Genomic DNA, 17,900 nt, shown 5'->3' on the forward strand with positions numbered 1-17,900 from the left:
AGGGTGGATACGTGGGTTTGAGTAGGGTGATCATGGCTCGGCACGACATCGAGGGCCGAAGGGCCTGTTCTGTGTTGTACTGTTCTATGTTCTATGTTCTAAAGAAGCTGTCAATATGTGCAAGGCCAGCGAACAGGCATTGAGCGAATAAGCCGAATTTGTGGCAAAGGTAAAGAGTGCAAAATCGGGAAACACGGCTGACGCCATTAATGCTGTGTCGCAGCAAAGAAAACGGCGCACAATGGCCGGTGGCCATTTTGAAAATGACATCACGAGTGTGAGGACGTGCAGACGCTGTGAACATGCCCACAGTCAAATAAAATTGGCCAACGAAAGGCAACCAACGTTCCAATTGTGGCAAACTAAACCACTTTGCAGCACAGTGTCATTTATCAACAACTCTTCCAATAACCACATTTAAAAAGTCCTACAGTGATTTCAGACGGATCCAAAATGTACAGAGTGCAGAGAAAAAAATCCAACATCGCAGCGGATAGGGAGGATTGCTCACCATATTCACTTTCGGATACCTTCATGATTGAAGCTATCACTGGGATTGATTTACTGGATTGAAAGGAAAGCCCAGTAAAAGCACTTTTGAAGATAATTAAGGAGTGGACTGTCTCATTAGAAATAAATGGAGAATTAATCCCATTTAAAATTGACACAGGAGCGCACACAAATATTATCACCTACCGATCTTTAAAGCAAGCCATTGAAAAATCACTAATAAAGCAATCCACTTGTAGGCTCGAAGATTACAATGGTACCAAAATAGTCACAAAAGAGTCCTGCTGTCTTGTTGTTAAGAATGGGAACATCGAGATACCCATCGACTCCGAGGTGGTGGAGGGTGAGAAATCATCATTAATTGGAGTGGCTGCTTGTGAAAGATTGGAGGTAGTTAAAAGGATTCACTCAACCAGTACTTCAGCTGACGAAGACGAAGAGTTGAGAGAAGACGTATGTGTTGTGAACGACTTCTCCAAAGCTGATGAAACATCAGTACCTGAGATAGTCCAAAGAGTGGAATCTCAAGCTCGTCTATTTAGCGAGATACTACCAGTGTATGACCGTAAACTACAGACCATAAAAGTCGAAACTGAAAAGGACTTGAAGCTCCAGAAGGTGAAACAATACCTAAAAGAAGGATGGCCTGCTGGATGTCGATCTGCCTCTCAAGATATGAGAGATGATCTTTCTACAATAGATGATGTCCTGCTCAAGGGAGATAGTATAGTGATTCCTGTAACTTTACGTTTAGGGATTCTGCAGCAGTTTCACGAGGGTCATCAAGGCATCAAAAAGTGTCGTAGGAGAGCCAGACAGTCGGCATATCGATTGGGAATAAACAGAGATATCAAGCATGTGCTATTTGTCCGATGCATCAGCCTGCACAGAGCAAAGAAACCATTCAGCAGATGGAAATCATTACCAGTCCATGGAACAAAGTGGGCATGAATTTATTCAATTCCCAGAGTCATGACTTCTTGATAGTCATAGACTATTACTCCAACTTTCCAGAGGGGATGATGCTGAAAGATTCGACTGACAGATCAGTGATAAAGGCAACAAAATTGATTTTTGCACGCCATGGGTTACCCCTTAACGTTGTCTCTGACAATGGTCCATGTTTCTCGAGTTGGAAGTGGGCACAGTTTGCAGAGCAATATAATTTCAATCATGTTACTTCGAGCCCATGTTATCCTCAGTCTAATGGGAAAGCAGAGAAAGGAGTAGGGATAATTAAGAGGTTATTCCGCAAAGCGAGTGAAGATGGTCAAGACATATCGTCACATATCAAGACACACCGAGCAACACTGTTATCAACTGGTCTATCACCTGGTCAAATGTTGATGGGTAGACGACTAAGAACCACTTTACCAGAGATCACCAGTCCTGAAATTGATAATAAAGAGATACGTGAACGAATCATGGCAAAAAAAAAGAAGCAACAAGACGTCAACAATAGACAAACCAAACCTGTGTCTGAACTTCGAGAAGGTGACTTTGTGAGAATTCAGAATCCATAAGGAGGATGACACCCAGTTGCAAAAGTTCTGAAGAAAGTAGCGCTTAGTAAAAACAGAACAAGAATCGCTGTTCAGGAGAAACAGACAAGCATTGCTGCCTGTCAAGCATAAGGCTCAAACTCAGCTTTCAAATGTTGTACCACGTGATAACATGTTCAAGGACATTGCTTTTCCAGATACTCACTTAGTGCAGACACAGCAAGAAGATGAGACAGAGCAATCCAACACCTTGATCATTCCATTGAGACAATCGGCGAGAAGAAGAAGACCACCAGAGCGACTTAATTTGTGATGACTGTATAATGATTTGGGCCATGCAAGCCTGCTCTAGATGGGCAAGGGCAGCAGACATATGGGGACATAGCCGCCTGGAGGTTCCCCTCTAAGCTACTCACCACCCTGTCGCTGGGTCAAAATCCTGAAACTCCCTCCCCAACAGCACTGTGGGTGTACCTACACCACAGAGACTACAGCAGTTCAAGAAGGCAGCTCACCACCACTTTCTGAAGGACAATTAGGGATGGGCAAGAATTGCTGGCCTCACCAGCCAAGTCCACATCCCATAAATAGATTTTTCAAAATATTTCAAGTTTAAAATATTAATCTTAAACCTACAGTTCTTCCCTTCATTGCCTCTTTTATCATTTACCAATTATTGCATCAGATAAAGATGCATGGCATTAAGGGTAAAGTAGTAGCATGGATAGAGGATTGGTTAATTAATAGAAAGCAAAGAGTTGGGATAAATGGGTGTTTCTCTGGTTGGCAATCAGTAGCTAGTGGTGTCCCTCAGGGATCCGTGTTGGGCCCACAATTGTTCACAATTTACGTAGATGATTTGGAGTTGGGGACCAAGGGCAATGTGTCCAAGTTTGCAGATGACACTAAGATGAGTGGTAAAGCAAAAAGGGCAGAGGATACTGGAAGACTGCAGAGGGATTTGGATAGGTTAAGTGAATGGGCTAGGGTCTGGCAGATGGAATACAATGTTGACAAATGTGAGGTTATCCATTTTGGTAGGAATAACAGCAAACGGGATTATTATTTAAACGATAAAATATTAAAGCATGCCGCTGTGCAGAGAGACCTGGGTGTGCTAGTGCATGAGTCACAGAAAGTTGGTTTACAGGTGCAACAGGTGATTAAGAAGGCAAATGGAATTTTGTCCTTCATTGCTAGAGGGATGGAGTTTAAGACTAGGGAGGTTATGCTGCAATTGTATAAGGTGTTAGTGAGGCCACACCTGGAGTATTGTGTTCAGTTTTGGTCTCCTTACTTGAGAAAGGACGTACTGGCACTGGAGGGTGTGCAGAGAAGATTCACTACGTTAATCCCAGAGCTGAAGGGGTTGGAAGTGGGCAGCACGGTAGCATTGTGGATAGCACAATTGCTTCACAGCTCCAGGGTCCCAGGTTCGATTCCCGGCTTGGGTCACTGTCTGTGCGGAGTCTGCACATTCTCCCCGTGTGCGTGTGTTTCCTCCGGGTGCTCCGGTTTCCTCCCACAGTCCAAAGATGTGCAGGTTAGGTGGATTGGCCATGCTAAATTGCCCTTAGTGTTCAAAATTGCCCTTAGTGTTGGGTAGGGTTACTGGGTTATGGGGATAGGGTGGAGGTGTGGACCTTGGGTCGGGTGTTCTTTCCAAGAGCTGGTGCAGACTCAATGGGCCGAATGGCCTCCTTCTGGCACTGTAAATTCTATGATTACGAGGAGAGGTTGAGTAGACTGGGACTGTACTCGTTGGAATTTAGAAGGATGACGGGGGATCTTATAGAAACATATAAAATTATGAAGGGAATAGATAGGATAGATGTGGGCAGGTTGTTTCCACTGGCGGGTGAAAGCAGAACTAGGGGGCATAGCCTCAAAATAAGAGGATGTAGATTTAGGACTGAGTTCAGGAGGAACTTCTTCACCCAAAGGGTTGTAAATCTATGGAATTCCTTGCCCAGTGAAGCAGTTGAGGCTCCTTCATTAGATGTTTTTAAGGTAAAGATAGATAGTTTTTTGAAGAATAAAGGGATTAAGGATTATGGTGTTAGGGCCGGAAAGTGGAGCTGAGTCCACAAAAGATCAGCCATGATCTCATTGAATGGCAGAGCAGGCTCGAGGGGCCAGATGGCCTACTCCTGCTCCTAGTTCTTATGTTCTTATTAGCTTCCCCTTGTTCTCCCCCAACATCAATCCTCAGCGTGCATACACTTTATTCTGAAATTCCTCACTTGTTATTTTAACAATGCACCACATTGCTCAAAGGCTAATGTCAGTGCCGAAATTTCAAATGTAGGAATTAGGAATACGGCTATGAAGCATTTGCATGCTAGGATCCCACAATCACAGTTTAAGGGCCAGAGATTTGTTTTAACATACTGGATTTCACAGGTTGTAGGGAAATAGAAAGAAGCCATTTGGCCAAAGCATGTCAGTATTTATGAATTCATGTTATGCTCAAACCTCCGCCCTTCCTCATCTGACTATATTAGCATTACCGTCCAGACTTTTCCCTCTCTCATGTCTGGCATCCCCTGTAATGCAGCTAAGCGACTCACCTCATCTACCCACAGTGATAGTTGATGGAACCATCAATTCAGCGAACACGTGCAGTTGGATCTGAACAGAGGCTTTAATACACTTACAATAGAACCAGCCTATTCGTCGTTGAACTTCAGGTGATCTGGCAGGCTGGCTCTAAGGCACTGGTCTTTATACATCGGTCCCAGGGGGAGAAGTCCTGGGCGGAGCCAAGGGAGGAGCCCAGTACAAACTCTTGCGTACTCCCAGAGCGACTCCCCCTGGTGGTCGGATAGTACAACTGCACTTACAATGGGTAGATAACGAACATATATACATGGAGTGATATTGGCAACTATATATAGTGTGAATCACATTCACCACAATAGTGAAATCCACATTCTCATCGCTCCCTGAGGGGAAAAAAAGCTCCCCCTATTTGATTACATGGTGACTGTCTTCCATCTTAAGTCTATTCAAGGCAGGGTAAAGTCTCGAGAAGAGTAAAGTTCCTAACATTGCATTTCACAGCATTGCTGGTGAGAATGCTCTGCAGCCTTGTCTCTTACTCCCATTTCTGTGATTTGGACAGGGTATTAAGCCATTTAAATTGAACCATTTAAACTGTGTGCCCTCTGGCTGTTCTCTGCATTGTTAGTCAAGCTTGGGCATGGTTACTTAGAAACAGAAACCAAGCTGAAAAGGCATTTTAAAAACACGAGTTAAAACTCCAGTTTTGATAGAAACTGTTGTCGTCTTTGCCTATTTCCAAGGCACAAATAATATCTGTGACATAAGGACCAGGAGTTGCTGGAAAGGCTTCCTAACTTTGCATAAAGTCCTTTTAGAGATACCAGTGGGGCTGTGAGTCTCCAAGCGGGGGTCCTGGTCTGGACGATACAATTATTCATTCTCCACATGTTTTATTTTGTGTCAGCAACGGAATGCTGATTGTCTGCATTGTAAGTAACATCTGGTGGGACTCAGCCTTGGGATTGCAATTTGGAAGGTACTCTACCGACCACGTGTTGCTCCACTTCACCAAATATGCACCCATATTGATTTTGACGGTGGGTGGGGGGGTGGAAATGAATACTTTACATAGCTGACCCAACTTTGACCTTCGATGCTGCAGTGGAGCCAGAACCACAGATTCTGCTTCTGTTGGAGGGGAGAGGGGTGGGGGGAGGAGGAGGGGAGGGGTGGAGGGTGCGGTAACCGCCCTGAAGAAATTCAGGGCAAAGCTATATTGCCCTAATGATGAGACAAACCATTTATCAATGGTAACTGAATACAGGAGCTGATGCCTGTGCCTGAACAGATAGGCCCAACTTGCCTGAGCTTTGGGCCTGACTTGCACAGAACCAAAAAGATGGGGACACCTGTTGGATGTCTCCAAGGGAGCTCACCAGCAAAAAGGCTTGCAATTTTCGGCCAGTGCATTTTGACCGAGTTACAGGGCAGGTAAGTGTTTAAAAGGGAAGAATGGTCATTAGGAGGAAGTTGACTGGGTACTGGAAATGATCTGTGAAATCATACTCCCCCTGCAAGGGTTCACTTAAGGTTAGGCCCACGAAAACCTGGATTTCCTGAAGGGGTGCAGCCTGGTTGCCCTGGATACCTCTTTTGATTTCTCGACCAATATAGTGAATGGTTTTTCGTCCCAGCTCCTAATGAGCATGTGATACCTGCCACATAATGAGCATGTGATACCTGCCTTGCCACATTTAGCCGCACACCTATTTGGCATCTGAGAAACAGGCCAAGCTTTTATTGAATTGAATTTCTCAGCCCACAGCCCTCAATGACCTTGCTGTGATTCACACTGCAGTTGTCCCTTTTAAAGAAAAATAAGTACAAGGTTTGTTTATATTTGGGATTTATGGAGCAGTATCCAGGGAAGCTCATTTGCATTCACATACTGCAAGATCGAATCTAAAACCGATGTAAACCGCTTTGAACAGATAAGCCTTCAGGAAATTTCTCTACAGAATATTAGGAGACAATAGGGAAATACAAGAGCATGACTTGACTGTTTCACTGCTCAAATTGCTTCAGGGCAGGTCTTACCAATGTTTTTACTGCACTTGGACAGAATTGTGAATATTGAGGTGCCGTCCACACAGAATTGTGAATATTGAGGTGCCGTCCACGCACATGTCTATGTTCTCCTGGAGCTGGTTTCACTTCTCTTTACAGTAAATCATGTTTTTTTCTTACTGTGTTGGCTGTTTTTGATCTTGTGCCCCTTGTACCAACTGTGGATATATATTTTGAGATGTGCAATGATCTTCAGACCCCGAGGGTAACCATTATCTAAGTCCCTCAAGCAACACCATTGAAATACAAATGACTTAGCCATTATGGTAGTACTGTGTCTGTCTGGGATCTCGCCGTTTGCAACAGTGACTGCAGCTGTAATTTTGCCAACAGCGTGCCATTGTACCCAGAAGTGTATACCAGTTATACGCCCTCTCTCTTTTTCCCATTTTCCACACGATTACAATTTAAGTGGCAGCAGTGTGCAGGGGAAACATGTGCAATCACGTGGCGGGGGAGCGTTTCTGTGGTGATACCCACCATCAGCTGACAATACTGCAGCTTCAGGTAAGCTATAAAAGAGCTACCTGATCAAACAGGGAGGCTCTGTAGCACAGCCACAAACTTCTTACCCAACTCAATTGTCCAGTAGCATAAAACCTGAGTGCCCATAGGTGGCACAGGAACTTTTCAAAATTAAATTTCATTTGTAAATATTTCACATTACAATAGTTTAACTTTATTCATGTGTGCATCCTTGTTATTTGTTGAGGCTCGCTTATTCAGTGAGCTAAATGTACCGGATCACTTAAATGTTGGCACATATTAGTAGTCTTGGGGGAGTTAAGGACTTTTCCTTGATTGTGGAAGAAACAATGTTGTGTTTTTTTCACTCATCATTGAATGGCCGAGAATGTCTTGAGGCACAGTGGTAGCATGGCTATCTCTGGCCTCTAAGTTCCAGGTTCAAGTCCTGTGGCAGGACTTGTTGGCAGAGAGGGAGCGTTTATAATGTGGTTTAAAAGACTGATAATTAGCTCGGGAATCCTTCCACCACTTCTCTACTATTCCCCAAAGGAAAAAAATGTGTGTGAAGACACGCTTAAAAAAAATGAATGTCCACGTTAGTGTACAATGTTGTACACTGCACTTTGTAGGATGTGGTGGAACTTGCAGGCTCACCTGGCCCTATCTCTATACATTATGTTATGGATTTATTTGGTCTCTCATTGATGAGATCTTGAGACTTACATGTTTAAACACATACCATTTATTGATAAACCTTAACTATTTACATATCTCAGTTGTTACCATGCATACTTTTCCTCCCATGCAGGTTCCTTCTAGGGGCTGGTTTAGCACACTGGGCTAAATCGCTGGCTTTTAAAGCAGACCAAGGCAGGCCAGCAGCACGGTTCAATTCCCGTACCAGCCTCCCTGAACAGGCGCCGGAATGTGGCGACTAGGGGCTTTTCACAGTAACTTCAGAGAAGCCTACTCGTGACAATAAGCGATTTTCATGTGACTTTATACATCATACCATGGACAGTGCTATTTGCCAGTCCCACATTTAAAAAAATAAATTCAGAGTACCCAATTATTTTTTTTACCCAATTAAGGGGCAAATTAGTGTGGCCAATCCACCTAACCTGCACATGTTTGGGTTGTGGGGGTGAAACCCACGCAGACACGGGGAGAATGTGCAAACTCCACACGGACAGTGACCCAGGGCTGGGATTTGAATCTGTGTCCTTAGCGCCGCAGTCCCAGTGCTAACCAATGCGCCGCTTGCCGCCCCTCCCACATTTTACCTTGCTCAGCCGAGCACATTTACATTACAATGATCTGCAGGCACATACATCACGTTGTAAAGGACATTGTCGAAAGTGTTGTCAGTGGCAATAAGTGAAATGTTGCAGGTGCTCTCAATGCCCTGTAAGGACTCTGCCAGCCAACATCCAAAGATGGGCACACACGTGGGCAGAGGTGGCACCACCCTTTAAGAACCTCATTTTCTTTAGTTGGCTGACTGTTCCCTGCACCCCTCCCCCCACTAAACGAAGATGCCACCTCACTCCTCCATACCCCTGACCACACCCCCTGTCTCCCTTTGGATCTTTCTTCCTCCCCTCCATGCCCCTGACTCCACTTCACAACCACCTCCTCCAACCCCCCCCCCAGCACTGACTTACCCACACCAGTCCATCGCCTGCATGCAAGGTGCAATTCTCCTAATCACCTGCGTTTTGCTGTAGAGTTAAACAAGGAAAACCACTGAACTGACACAAAAATGCGCAAAAGTGCTTGCCACCTTTAACTACTGTGAACCGGGTGCCACCAAATTGTTGTGTGCCACTGACTTTATTCCAAGGCTAGGAGTTTATTAAAACCTGTTTCATGCTAATAAATATTCATAGAATCTAAGCGTGTAACAAGTATGAACCCGCCACAGGCTGGCATATTGCTTGACATGCTGCAAACATGCCGTTAAATTTATCTCTACACCTCAAGCTACCATCGGGAAATCAAAATTTCACGTCCTACCTAATTAAGTCACTGCGGATGCCACATTCCCCACTCTTGCAGGATGCATAAAATACCCCACTCCCCACATTTCAGAAATATTTTATTGGATAAAAAGTGCTTTGGGACCACTGAGGTCACGAGAAGTGCTGTGGGAGGTTTTCTGGCCTTATGGCAATTTCCCGATGCCACCAACAATCAAGACGGTTCTTGCCATTATTGTCTGCATTCTGGAATTTCCTTCCCAAACCCATCCACATTGTTATTCTTCCTTAACCGTGATTTCCCACCTACAGTTGTTGGCAGGGCCCCCAATAGTGTACGGTCCATTTCCCGCGCCACTACCCTCACCCCCTCCCCTCCCTCCCAGAACATTTCATCCCACCAGCCTCTGTATCCTCCGCCATTTTCGCCAACTCCAGCATGATGCCACAACCAAACACATCTTCCCTTCATTCCCTCTATCAGCATTCCGCAGAGACCGTTCCCTTCCGAGACAATCTAGTCCACTCCTCCACCATACCCAGTACCTCTCCCATCACCCATGGCACCTTCCCATGCAATTGCAGAAGGTCTAACGCATGCCCCTTTACCTCTTCCATGCTTAACATCCCAGGCCCAAAACACTCATTTCAGGTTAAGCAGCATTTTACTTGCACCTCTTCCAATTTGGTCTATTGTATTCGCTGCTCCCAATGTGGTCTATATATCGGAGAGACCAAATGCAGACTGGGTGATCACTTTGCTGAGCATCTTCGGTCTGTGCGCATTCAGGTCCCTGACCTTCCCGTTGCTTGCCATTTTAACAAAAGGCCCTACTCCCATGTCCACATGTCTGTCCTTGGCCTGCTGCAATATTCCAATGAAGCTCAATGCAAACTGGAGGAACAACATCTCATCTTCCGGTTAGGCACGCTACAGCCTTCCGGTCTCACCATCGAATTCAACAACTTCAGATGATTAGCTCTACCCACCTCGACCCATTTGTTTTCATCCCATTTCATTTTAACTGTCTTTTACCAATTCTTTCTTTCTTGTCTTTCTTAATATATGTTTACCCCCCCCCCCATCTTATCCACCTTTCCTTACTCTCCCCCCCCCCCCCCCCCCACCACCACCACCCCCCTCCACATCTGCAGTTCACCCTCTGATGTTAGTTTCTCTGCTGTTTGGCCTTTCACATATTTTTTCTCTCTGGGGACTGCCATTAACACTCTTTCCCCTTGGTTTCTGTGGCCTTTAGCCCCCGGTTTCCCTGGGTTTCTTTGGCTGTGGCTCATCTTTCATTCTCACTCCACAGTATAAATATTTCCCATTTTCTCTGTCTGTTAGCTTTGTCAAAGAGTTATCGGACTCGAAACATGGGCTCTTTTCTCTCCCTACAGATGCTGCCAGACCTGCTGAGATTTTCCAGCATTTTCTTTTTCGTTTCAGATTCCAGCATCCGCAGTAATTTGCTTGTATTTTTTACGCATTGTTATTCTCCTCTCACCTTCAGCAAACTCCTCAAAATCTTCACACTGCTTGAGGAGATATGATCTGACATTGAGCAAGAACTGGGGCACATGTTGAAGCAGTGATGGGCAACCTGCGGCCTGGGAGCAGCTTGAGGCCCGTATGAGTCCTGAGTGCAGCCCACAAGACATTTTGTTGACTGTTTCCCACAGGCAGGGTTGCCACATTCCGCTAATTTCCATCCACGTAGCTTTACTCCAACCAGTATGACTGAAGTGATAAGCATGCAAAGCAAGGGCAAGTGGAGTGAGGTGCGTGCTGATTGTTCACGACATTGAGTGTGAGAGCCGTGCATTCCCTCAGTGGCCAAAGTGCAAATATTTATTTTGTTTTTAACCATTTGAATTTGATGATAGTTCGAGCGATATATAAATTATTAGGAACTTTCCATAACTCGTTATGAAATATTCGGCGTGTGTTGAATGTATTTAATCTTACTCATATGGCCGTGGTTAGAGAATAAGCCTGATTTCAACCTTGTGACCCACTGAATTGAAGGAGGGCCACTCATGTGGTCCACCCACTACACTAGCCTAGGTTGCCCATTGCTGGGAAATCTTTAGGGGGCAACAGAAAGCTACTAAAAAAGCTATAAAGAAGAGTAAGATAGAGTATGAGGGTAAACTTGCTCAGAATATAAAAACAGACAGTAAAAGTTTTTACAAATGTAGAAGACAAAAAAGAGTGGCTAAGGTAAATATTGGTCCTTTAGAGGATGAGAAGGGAGTTTTAATAATGGGAAATGAGGAAATGGCTGAGGAACTGAACAAGCTTTTTGGGTCGGTCTTCACAGTGGAAGACACAAATAACATGCCAGCGACTGATAGAAATGAGGCTATGACAGGTGAGGACCTTGAGAGGATTGTTATCACTAAGGAGGGAGTGATGGGCAAGCTAATGGGGCTAAAGGTAGACAAGTCTCCTGGCCCTGATGGAATGCATCCCAGAGTGCTAAAAGAGATGGCTAGGGAAATTGCAGATGCACTAGTGATAATTTACCGAAATTCACTAGACTCTGGAGTGGTCCCGGTGGATTGGAAATTAGAAAACGTGACGCCACTGTTTAAAAAAGGAGGTAGGCAGAAAGCAGGATATTATAGGCCAGTGAGCTTAACTTCGGTAGTAGGGAAGATGCTGGAATCTATCATCAAGGAAGAAATTGCGAGGCATCTGGATAGAAATTGTCCTATTGGGCAGATGCAGCATGGGTTCGTAAAGGGCAGGTCATGCCTAACTAATTTAGTGGAATTTTTTGAGGACATTACCAGTGCAGTAGATAACGGGGAGCCGATGGATGTGGTATATCTGGATTTCCAGAAAGCCTTTGACAAGGTGCCACACAAAAGGTTGCTGCATAAGATAAAGATGCATGGCATTAAGGGTAAAGTAGTAGCATGGATATAGGATTGGTTAATTAATAGAAAGCAAAGAGTTGGGATAAATGGGTGTTTCTCTGGTTGGCAATTAGTAGCTAGTGGTGTCCCTCAGGGATCCGTGTTGGGCCCACAATTGTTCACAATTTACATAGATGATTTGGAGTTGGGGACCAAGGGCAATATGTCCAAGTTTGCAGATGACACTAAGATGAGTGGTAAAGCGAAAAGTGCAGAGGATACTGGAAGTCTGCAGAGGGATTTGGATAGGTTAAGTGAATGGGCTAGGGTCTGGCAGATGGAATACAATGTTGACAAATGTGAGGTTATCCATTTTGGTAGGAATAACAGCAAACGGGATTATTATTTAAACGATAAAATATTAAAGCATGCCGCTGTTCAGGGAGACTTGGGTGTGCTCGTGCATGAGTCACAGAAGGTTGGTTTACAAGTGCAACAGGCGATTAAGAAGGCAAATGGAATTTTGTCCTTCATTGCTAGAGGGATGGAGTTTAAGACTAGGGAAGTTATGTTGCAATTGTATACGGTGTTAGTGCGGCCACACCTGGAGTATTGTGTTCAGTTTTGGTCTCCTTACTTGAGAAAGGACGTACTGGCGCTGGAGGGTGTGCAGAGGAGATTCACTAGGTTAATCCCAGAGCTGAAGGGGTTGGATTATGAGGAGCGGTTGAGTAGACTGGGACTGTACTCGTTGGAATTTAGAAGGATGAGGGGGGATCTTATAGAAACATTTAAAATTATGAAGGGTATAGATAGGATAGAGGCAAAGGGGCAGCACGGTAGCATGGTGGTTAGCATAAATGCTTCACAGCTCCAGGGTCCCAGGTTCGATTCCCAGCTGGGTCACTGTCTGTGCGGAGTCTGCACGTCCTCCCCGTGTGTGCGTGGGTTTCCTCCAGGTACTCCAGTTTCCTCCCACAGTCCAAAGATGTGCGGGTTAGGTGGATTGGCCATGCTAAATTGCCCGTAGTGTCCAAAAAAGTAAGGTTAAGGGGGGTGGGGTTGTTGGGTTACGGGTATAGGGTGGATACGTGGGTTTGAGTAGGGTGATCATGGCTCGGCACAACATTGAGGGCCGAAGGGCCTGTTCTGTGCTGTACTGTTCTATGTTCTATGTTCTAGATGCGGGCAGGTTGTTTCCACTGGCGGATGACAGCAGAACTAGGGGACATAGCCTCAAAATAAGGGGAAGTAGATTTAGGACTGAGTTTAGGAGGAACTTCTTCACCCAAACGGTTGTGAATCTATGGAATTCCTTGCCCAGTGAAGCAGTTGAGGCTCCTTCATTACATGTTTTTAAGGTAAAGATAGATAGTTTTTGAAGAATAAAGGGATTAAGGGTTATGGTGTTCGGGCCGGAAAGTGGAGCTGAGTCCACAAAAGATCAGCCATGATCTAATTGAATGGCGGAGCAGGCTCGAGGGGCCAGATGGCCTACTCCTGCTCCTAGTTCTTATGTTCTTATGTCATTGAGAATGTTGCAAAGAGAGGTAGAGAGGTTTCGAGGAGACTTTCAAGGGTGGGTGGTGACATGGTAAAGTAGCTGGGTTTGGGGAGGGAATTTCAAAGTGCAGGGAATAAAGTGAACAACAATCTTGTGCATTAATAGCACCAGGTACCTCTTATTCTCATACATTTTACAACCTAGTTTTAGATGCTCACCAATGTGATGATAGATAGACTATCATCTGTATATAATATGAGTACAGTAAGAAGTCTTACAACACCAGGTTAAAGTCCGACAGGTTTGTTTCAAACACGAGCTTTCGGAGCACTGCTCCTTCCTCAGGTGACCTCACCCCTGTCCAACGCCGGCATCTCCACATTATAATATGAGTAGTTCATCATCATCTGCATGTGAAATGAAATGAAAATGAAAATGGCTTATTGTCACAAGTAGGCTTCAATGAAGTTACTGTGAAAAGCCCCTAGTTCACACAGCAATATGGAGATTCCACATCAGCCCAATCAAAGAACATTACAACAAATACTTCAGCAAAGTTATTACAGTACATCTGGGCCAGAATTTACCAGCCCCAGACCCATTAACGGTGCACCCCCGCCTCGGGTTTCGCGGCAATGAGGGTGCACTTATAGGGAAATCATGTTGACAACGGCGGGACCAGAAGATCCCACTGGCAGGTTGCCTCCATTGCCAAAAAACTTGCGGTGTGTTGTGCAGACAATCCCGCCCATGATGTCCTGTTTTGAGCCATTTACCAAGCCGGAGTAGCTGGGGTAAATTGCCATTGCCTTATGTGTGGAGTGGGGATGGGGTGGGGAGGTGGGTGGGGTGGGGGGGGGGGGGGGGGGGGCGGCGGCAAGAGAGCCATCAAATGGACTCAAGTACTGCCTCTGGATGGCAGAGCCTCTGCTTGCCACGACAGACTGGTGTGGGGCTTGAAACCAGCAATTCTGACTCAGAGATGGGAAAGTACTGCCGAACACCGTGGTGGTGACCTTATCCAGACCCGAATACAATATCAAGTGTAAGACACAGGGCGGGATTCTCCCCTCCGCCAGCCGCATGTTTTTCGTTGGTTGGCGACGGAATTCTATCTTCCTGCCGAGTGCCAATGGGATTTCCCATGGTAATCACGCTATGCGGACGTAAAATGCGCTGGCGGGGTGATTGGTGGCGCGAGGTATGAATCGCAACGACCGGAGAATTCCGGCTCCAGTATTTTGAAAGTGGCCCTCAGACTTGCCAGCCCTGAAATGGTTAATTGTTCACACTTCATTTTTGTTTTGAAGATGCCCGTCCGCTGGGCTTTATTTGGATTTTGAGATAGTAACTTGCCAAGTGATGGCAGCATGGTTTCGTAACTATGGTTGTGAAGGATCAAAGTTCGCATGAAATGGAGAACGCAGATGACAATCTGGCTGTGATGGAAAGGGGGCGGAGTCTATTGGTACCGTGGGAGATGAGGCGTGGATATGAATCCCACCTGGCAAACTTACTCCTGGTCTGAAGTGCCTTGGGGAGATGGAGATCTAGGTAGTATGTACAGATCTCGGGGAAAGTAGCATGGCTATCACATGTTGAGCTAACTGTACTCCTTCCTTACTGCGCAGTGTATTTTATATAATCACAATTTACAAAATGCAGTGGCTTCTGTGCTTGTCACCAAAAGCCGTGAAAGTGATCTGTCAGCTGAAGTTACGTGAGCTCAGCATCTAAATATAGCACAAGCAGCTGACACGTCAGCCAAAAGGCCCGGTAGCAACAGCGGCCTGCAGCCACTGTGTACAGTTGACGTCTTGCCTGGCACCACAAAAAGCAGTTTGTGACAGGCCTGGGGGATGATTCGAGGCATGGTTCTAGACTGCTAATGTCGTGCCTGGACTAGTAAGAAGCGGGAACATTTTTGGCATTGCTTCCTTAATGATTTAAAGCACATCTAAAAAAGAAAATCAACACAAAATGCTTATTTTGCAAAAGCAATGTGACTAGACTGTTGAAAGTTCCTGACTGACGGCATTCAGCATATAAAATGTTCTTTACTGCATTTCCCATGTATGTTTGACTAGATTGAGGGTGTATATTTGATATATCTTTAAACTTTTTTGTCATCTTATCAGAACCTTACTTTTATTTGAACTCCAAAAGTGGTCAGGCGCATTGTCTGAGGGAAGAATTATGCTTGTTCGATTTTAGTAGTAAGTCTTGTCCAAATTCACACTGCTTTAAATCTGGGTAATAACTAGAATGAAGTTCAGGCCTCAAAATGAGCCAGGCTGTCACCTCTGGGTGAATAACGTTTACTCATAAGTCAATTTTAACGTGGCTAGCTTTTAATTCCAGTGACGACGTGGTCCCATTGATGCTATTAATATTAATGTTTCGGACTGCGCTGGAGTCATGGGACGAGGCTTCTGCTGGAATTGTTTTCACTGAACACAAGGGAACATTGTGCAGCAGGATCCAATTATTTTGGCAGCAACGTGCCCTTCAGAGCCATTTGGGCCTCTGTCAGTCAAGCCTTTAATATAACGGATTAATAGTTACGGTATCAATTAACAGGGGTCCTGTGCTCTGGGGAACAGATGGAATAGCCTGCAACCAAGAGAGATGTGCCTTGTAGCTTATCACATACACAGTGTACATGGTGTGGATCAAGTCGTTTTGAATTAACCTACCTGAGTCAGACCAGAGTTACTCATGATAAGGGGGAAACCTCCTTCTCAGTATGGGTTAGGCCATAAGACCAGCATAGCTAAATAAAACCTAGTTCCCTAACTTCCATTTCACTGTATTCCATTCGGTTTCTGTGGGACAGAGATTCCCATACTGGGGTCCACGGAACCTCGTTCCGTGAGGGGTCTCCAGGGAGGGTCTGCAGAAGTTCCAGCAGCCAGTTCCAAAATGCACTGGCCGGAATTTTCCACCATCGGGATTCATTTTTCCCGCCCACAGTGCCTCCCTCCCCCAGGGGTTTCCCGGCAGCGTGGGGTGGTTACAATGGGAAATCCCCTTGACAAGCGGCAGGAAGATAGAATCCCGCTGTCAGTGAACGGTGCTTTATAAAGCATTAGTTAGGCCCCATTTAGAATACTGTGAGCAATTTTGGGCCCCACACCTCAGGAAGGACATACTGGCACTGGAGCGGGTCCAGCGGAGATTCACACGGATGACCCCAGGAATGGTAGGCCTAACATACGATGAACGTCTGAGGATCATGGGATTATATTCATTGGAGTTTAGGAGGTTGAGGGGAGATCTAATAGAAACTTACAAGATAATGAATGGCTTGGATAGGATGGATGTAGGGAAGTTGTTTCCATTAGCAGGGGAGACTAGGACGCGGGGGCACAGCCTTAGAATAAAAGGGAGTCACTTTAGAACAGAGATGAGGAGAAATTTCTTCAGCCAGAGAGTGATAGGTCTGTGGAATTCATTGCCACAGAGGGCGGTGGAGGCCGGGACGTTGAGTGTCTTTAAGACAGAAATTGATAAATTCTTGATTTCTCGAGGAATTAAGGGCTATGGGGAGAGAGCGGGTAAATGGAGTTGAAATCAACCATGATTGAATGGTGGAGTGGACTCGATGGGCCGAATGGCCTTACTTCCGCTCCTATGTCTTATGGTCTTATGGTCTAACGGCGCGCCGCCGAGAAACACGCAGCTGGGGAACCGGAGAATCAAGCCCAGTATTTTTTTTAAACCCGACAAAATTGTACGCAAACTAAAATGCACACAAAAATCAGCCGAAGAAGCAGATTTGGGAAAGAGCAACTGCCACAAAACAAAAAATAAATAACATTGACCAAAACTGAACCCACCCTCTCTGAGCGCTGACAGTAGGCAATGCTCATGGAGGCAGGCCTCTGGTTGGCCAATTTGATTTCTTGTTCCCTTACTGTTGTTGGACAGAAAGGCGGCTGAGAGCGGAGCAGCGAACTATGTGCAAAGGAGCGGCAGCTGCGACGGAGCTAAGCCCCCCCTACTGAGGAAGAGAAATTGTTAGCCTGGCAGTGTCAACCACATTCCGAGAACAAATTGTTAAAAAATGTAAATCCCGGCAAATAAATGCGATGTCGGGGGCTTTAGGTGGACATTCATGTGAAGGTGATGGGTTTTTGGCAGGGCATTCATGGAGTGCTTTGGGAGGGGATTCATGGGGTAGGGGGCTTTGGCAAGGGGTTCATAGGGTGGACTTTGAGAGGGGATTCATGGGGGGGCTTTGACAGGGGACTTTTAGGGGGGCTTTGGGAGAGGATTCATGGGGCCTTCAGGTGGGGATTCATGAGGGTCACGTTGGCAGGGAATTCATGGAGGAGCTTCGAGAGGGCATTCATAGAGTGGGCTTTGGGAGGAAATACATGGAGGGGCTTTGAGAAGCAATTCAGAGGGGGGGCTTTGGGAGGTGATTTTTAGAGGGGC

At 45.6% G+C, this 17,900-nt stretch overlaps 1 protein-coding gene across 4 annotated transcripts in view; it reads left to right on the forward strand.

Moving 5' to 3' along the window:
* asb5b (ankyrin repeat and SOCS box containing 5b) overlaps nt 1-17,900 on the forward strand; it is a 78,363-nt gene that overhangs the window by 17,488 nt on the left and 42,975 nt on the right. The window contains exon 1 of one of the 4 annotated variants that reach the window (XM_038805759.1): nt 14,951-15,014. The exons of the other annotated variants lie outside the window; for them this stretch is intronic. Within the exon in view, the coding sequence (XP_038661687.1) occupies nt 14,954-15,014 (61 nt within the window). The 5' untranslated portion in view covers nt 14,951-14,953. Of the gene's footprint in view, nt 1-14,950; nt 15,015-17,900 lie in introns of those variants that run through there. 4 annotated transcript variants of the gene reach the window in all.

The sequence above is a fragment of the Scyliorhinus canicula genome, chromosome 8 (genome assembly GCF_902713615.1).
Source record: "Scyliorhinus canicula chromosome 8, sScyCan1.1, whole genome shotgun sequence".
Taxonomy (NCBI): domain Eukaryota; kingdom Metazoa; phylum Chordata; class Chondrichthyes; order Carcharhiniformes; family Scyliorhinidae; genus Scyliorhinus; species Scyliorhinus canicula.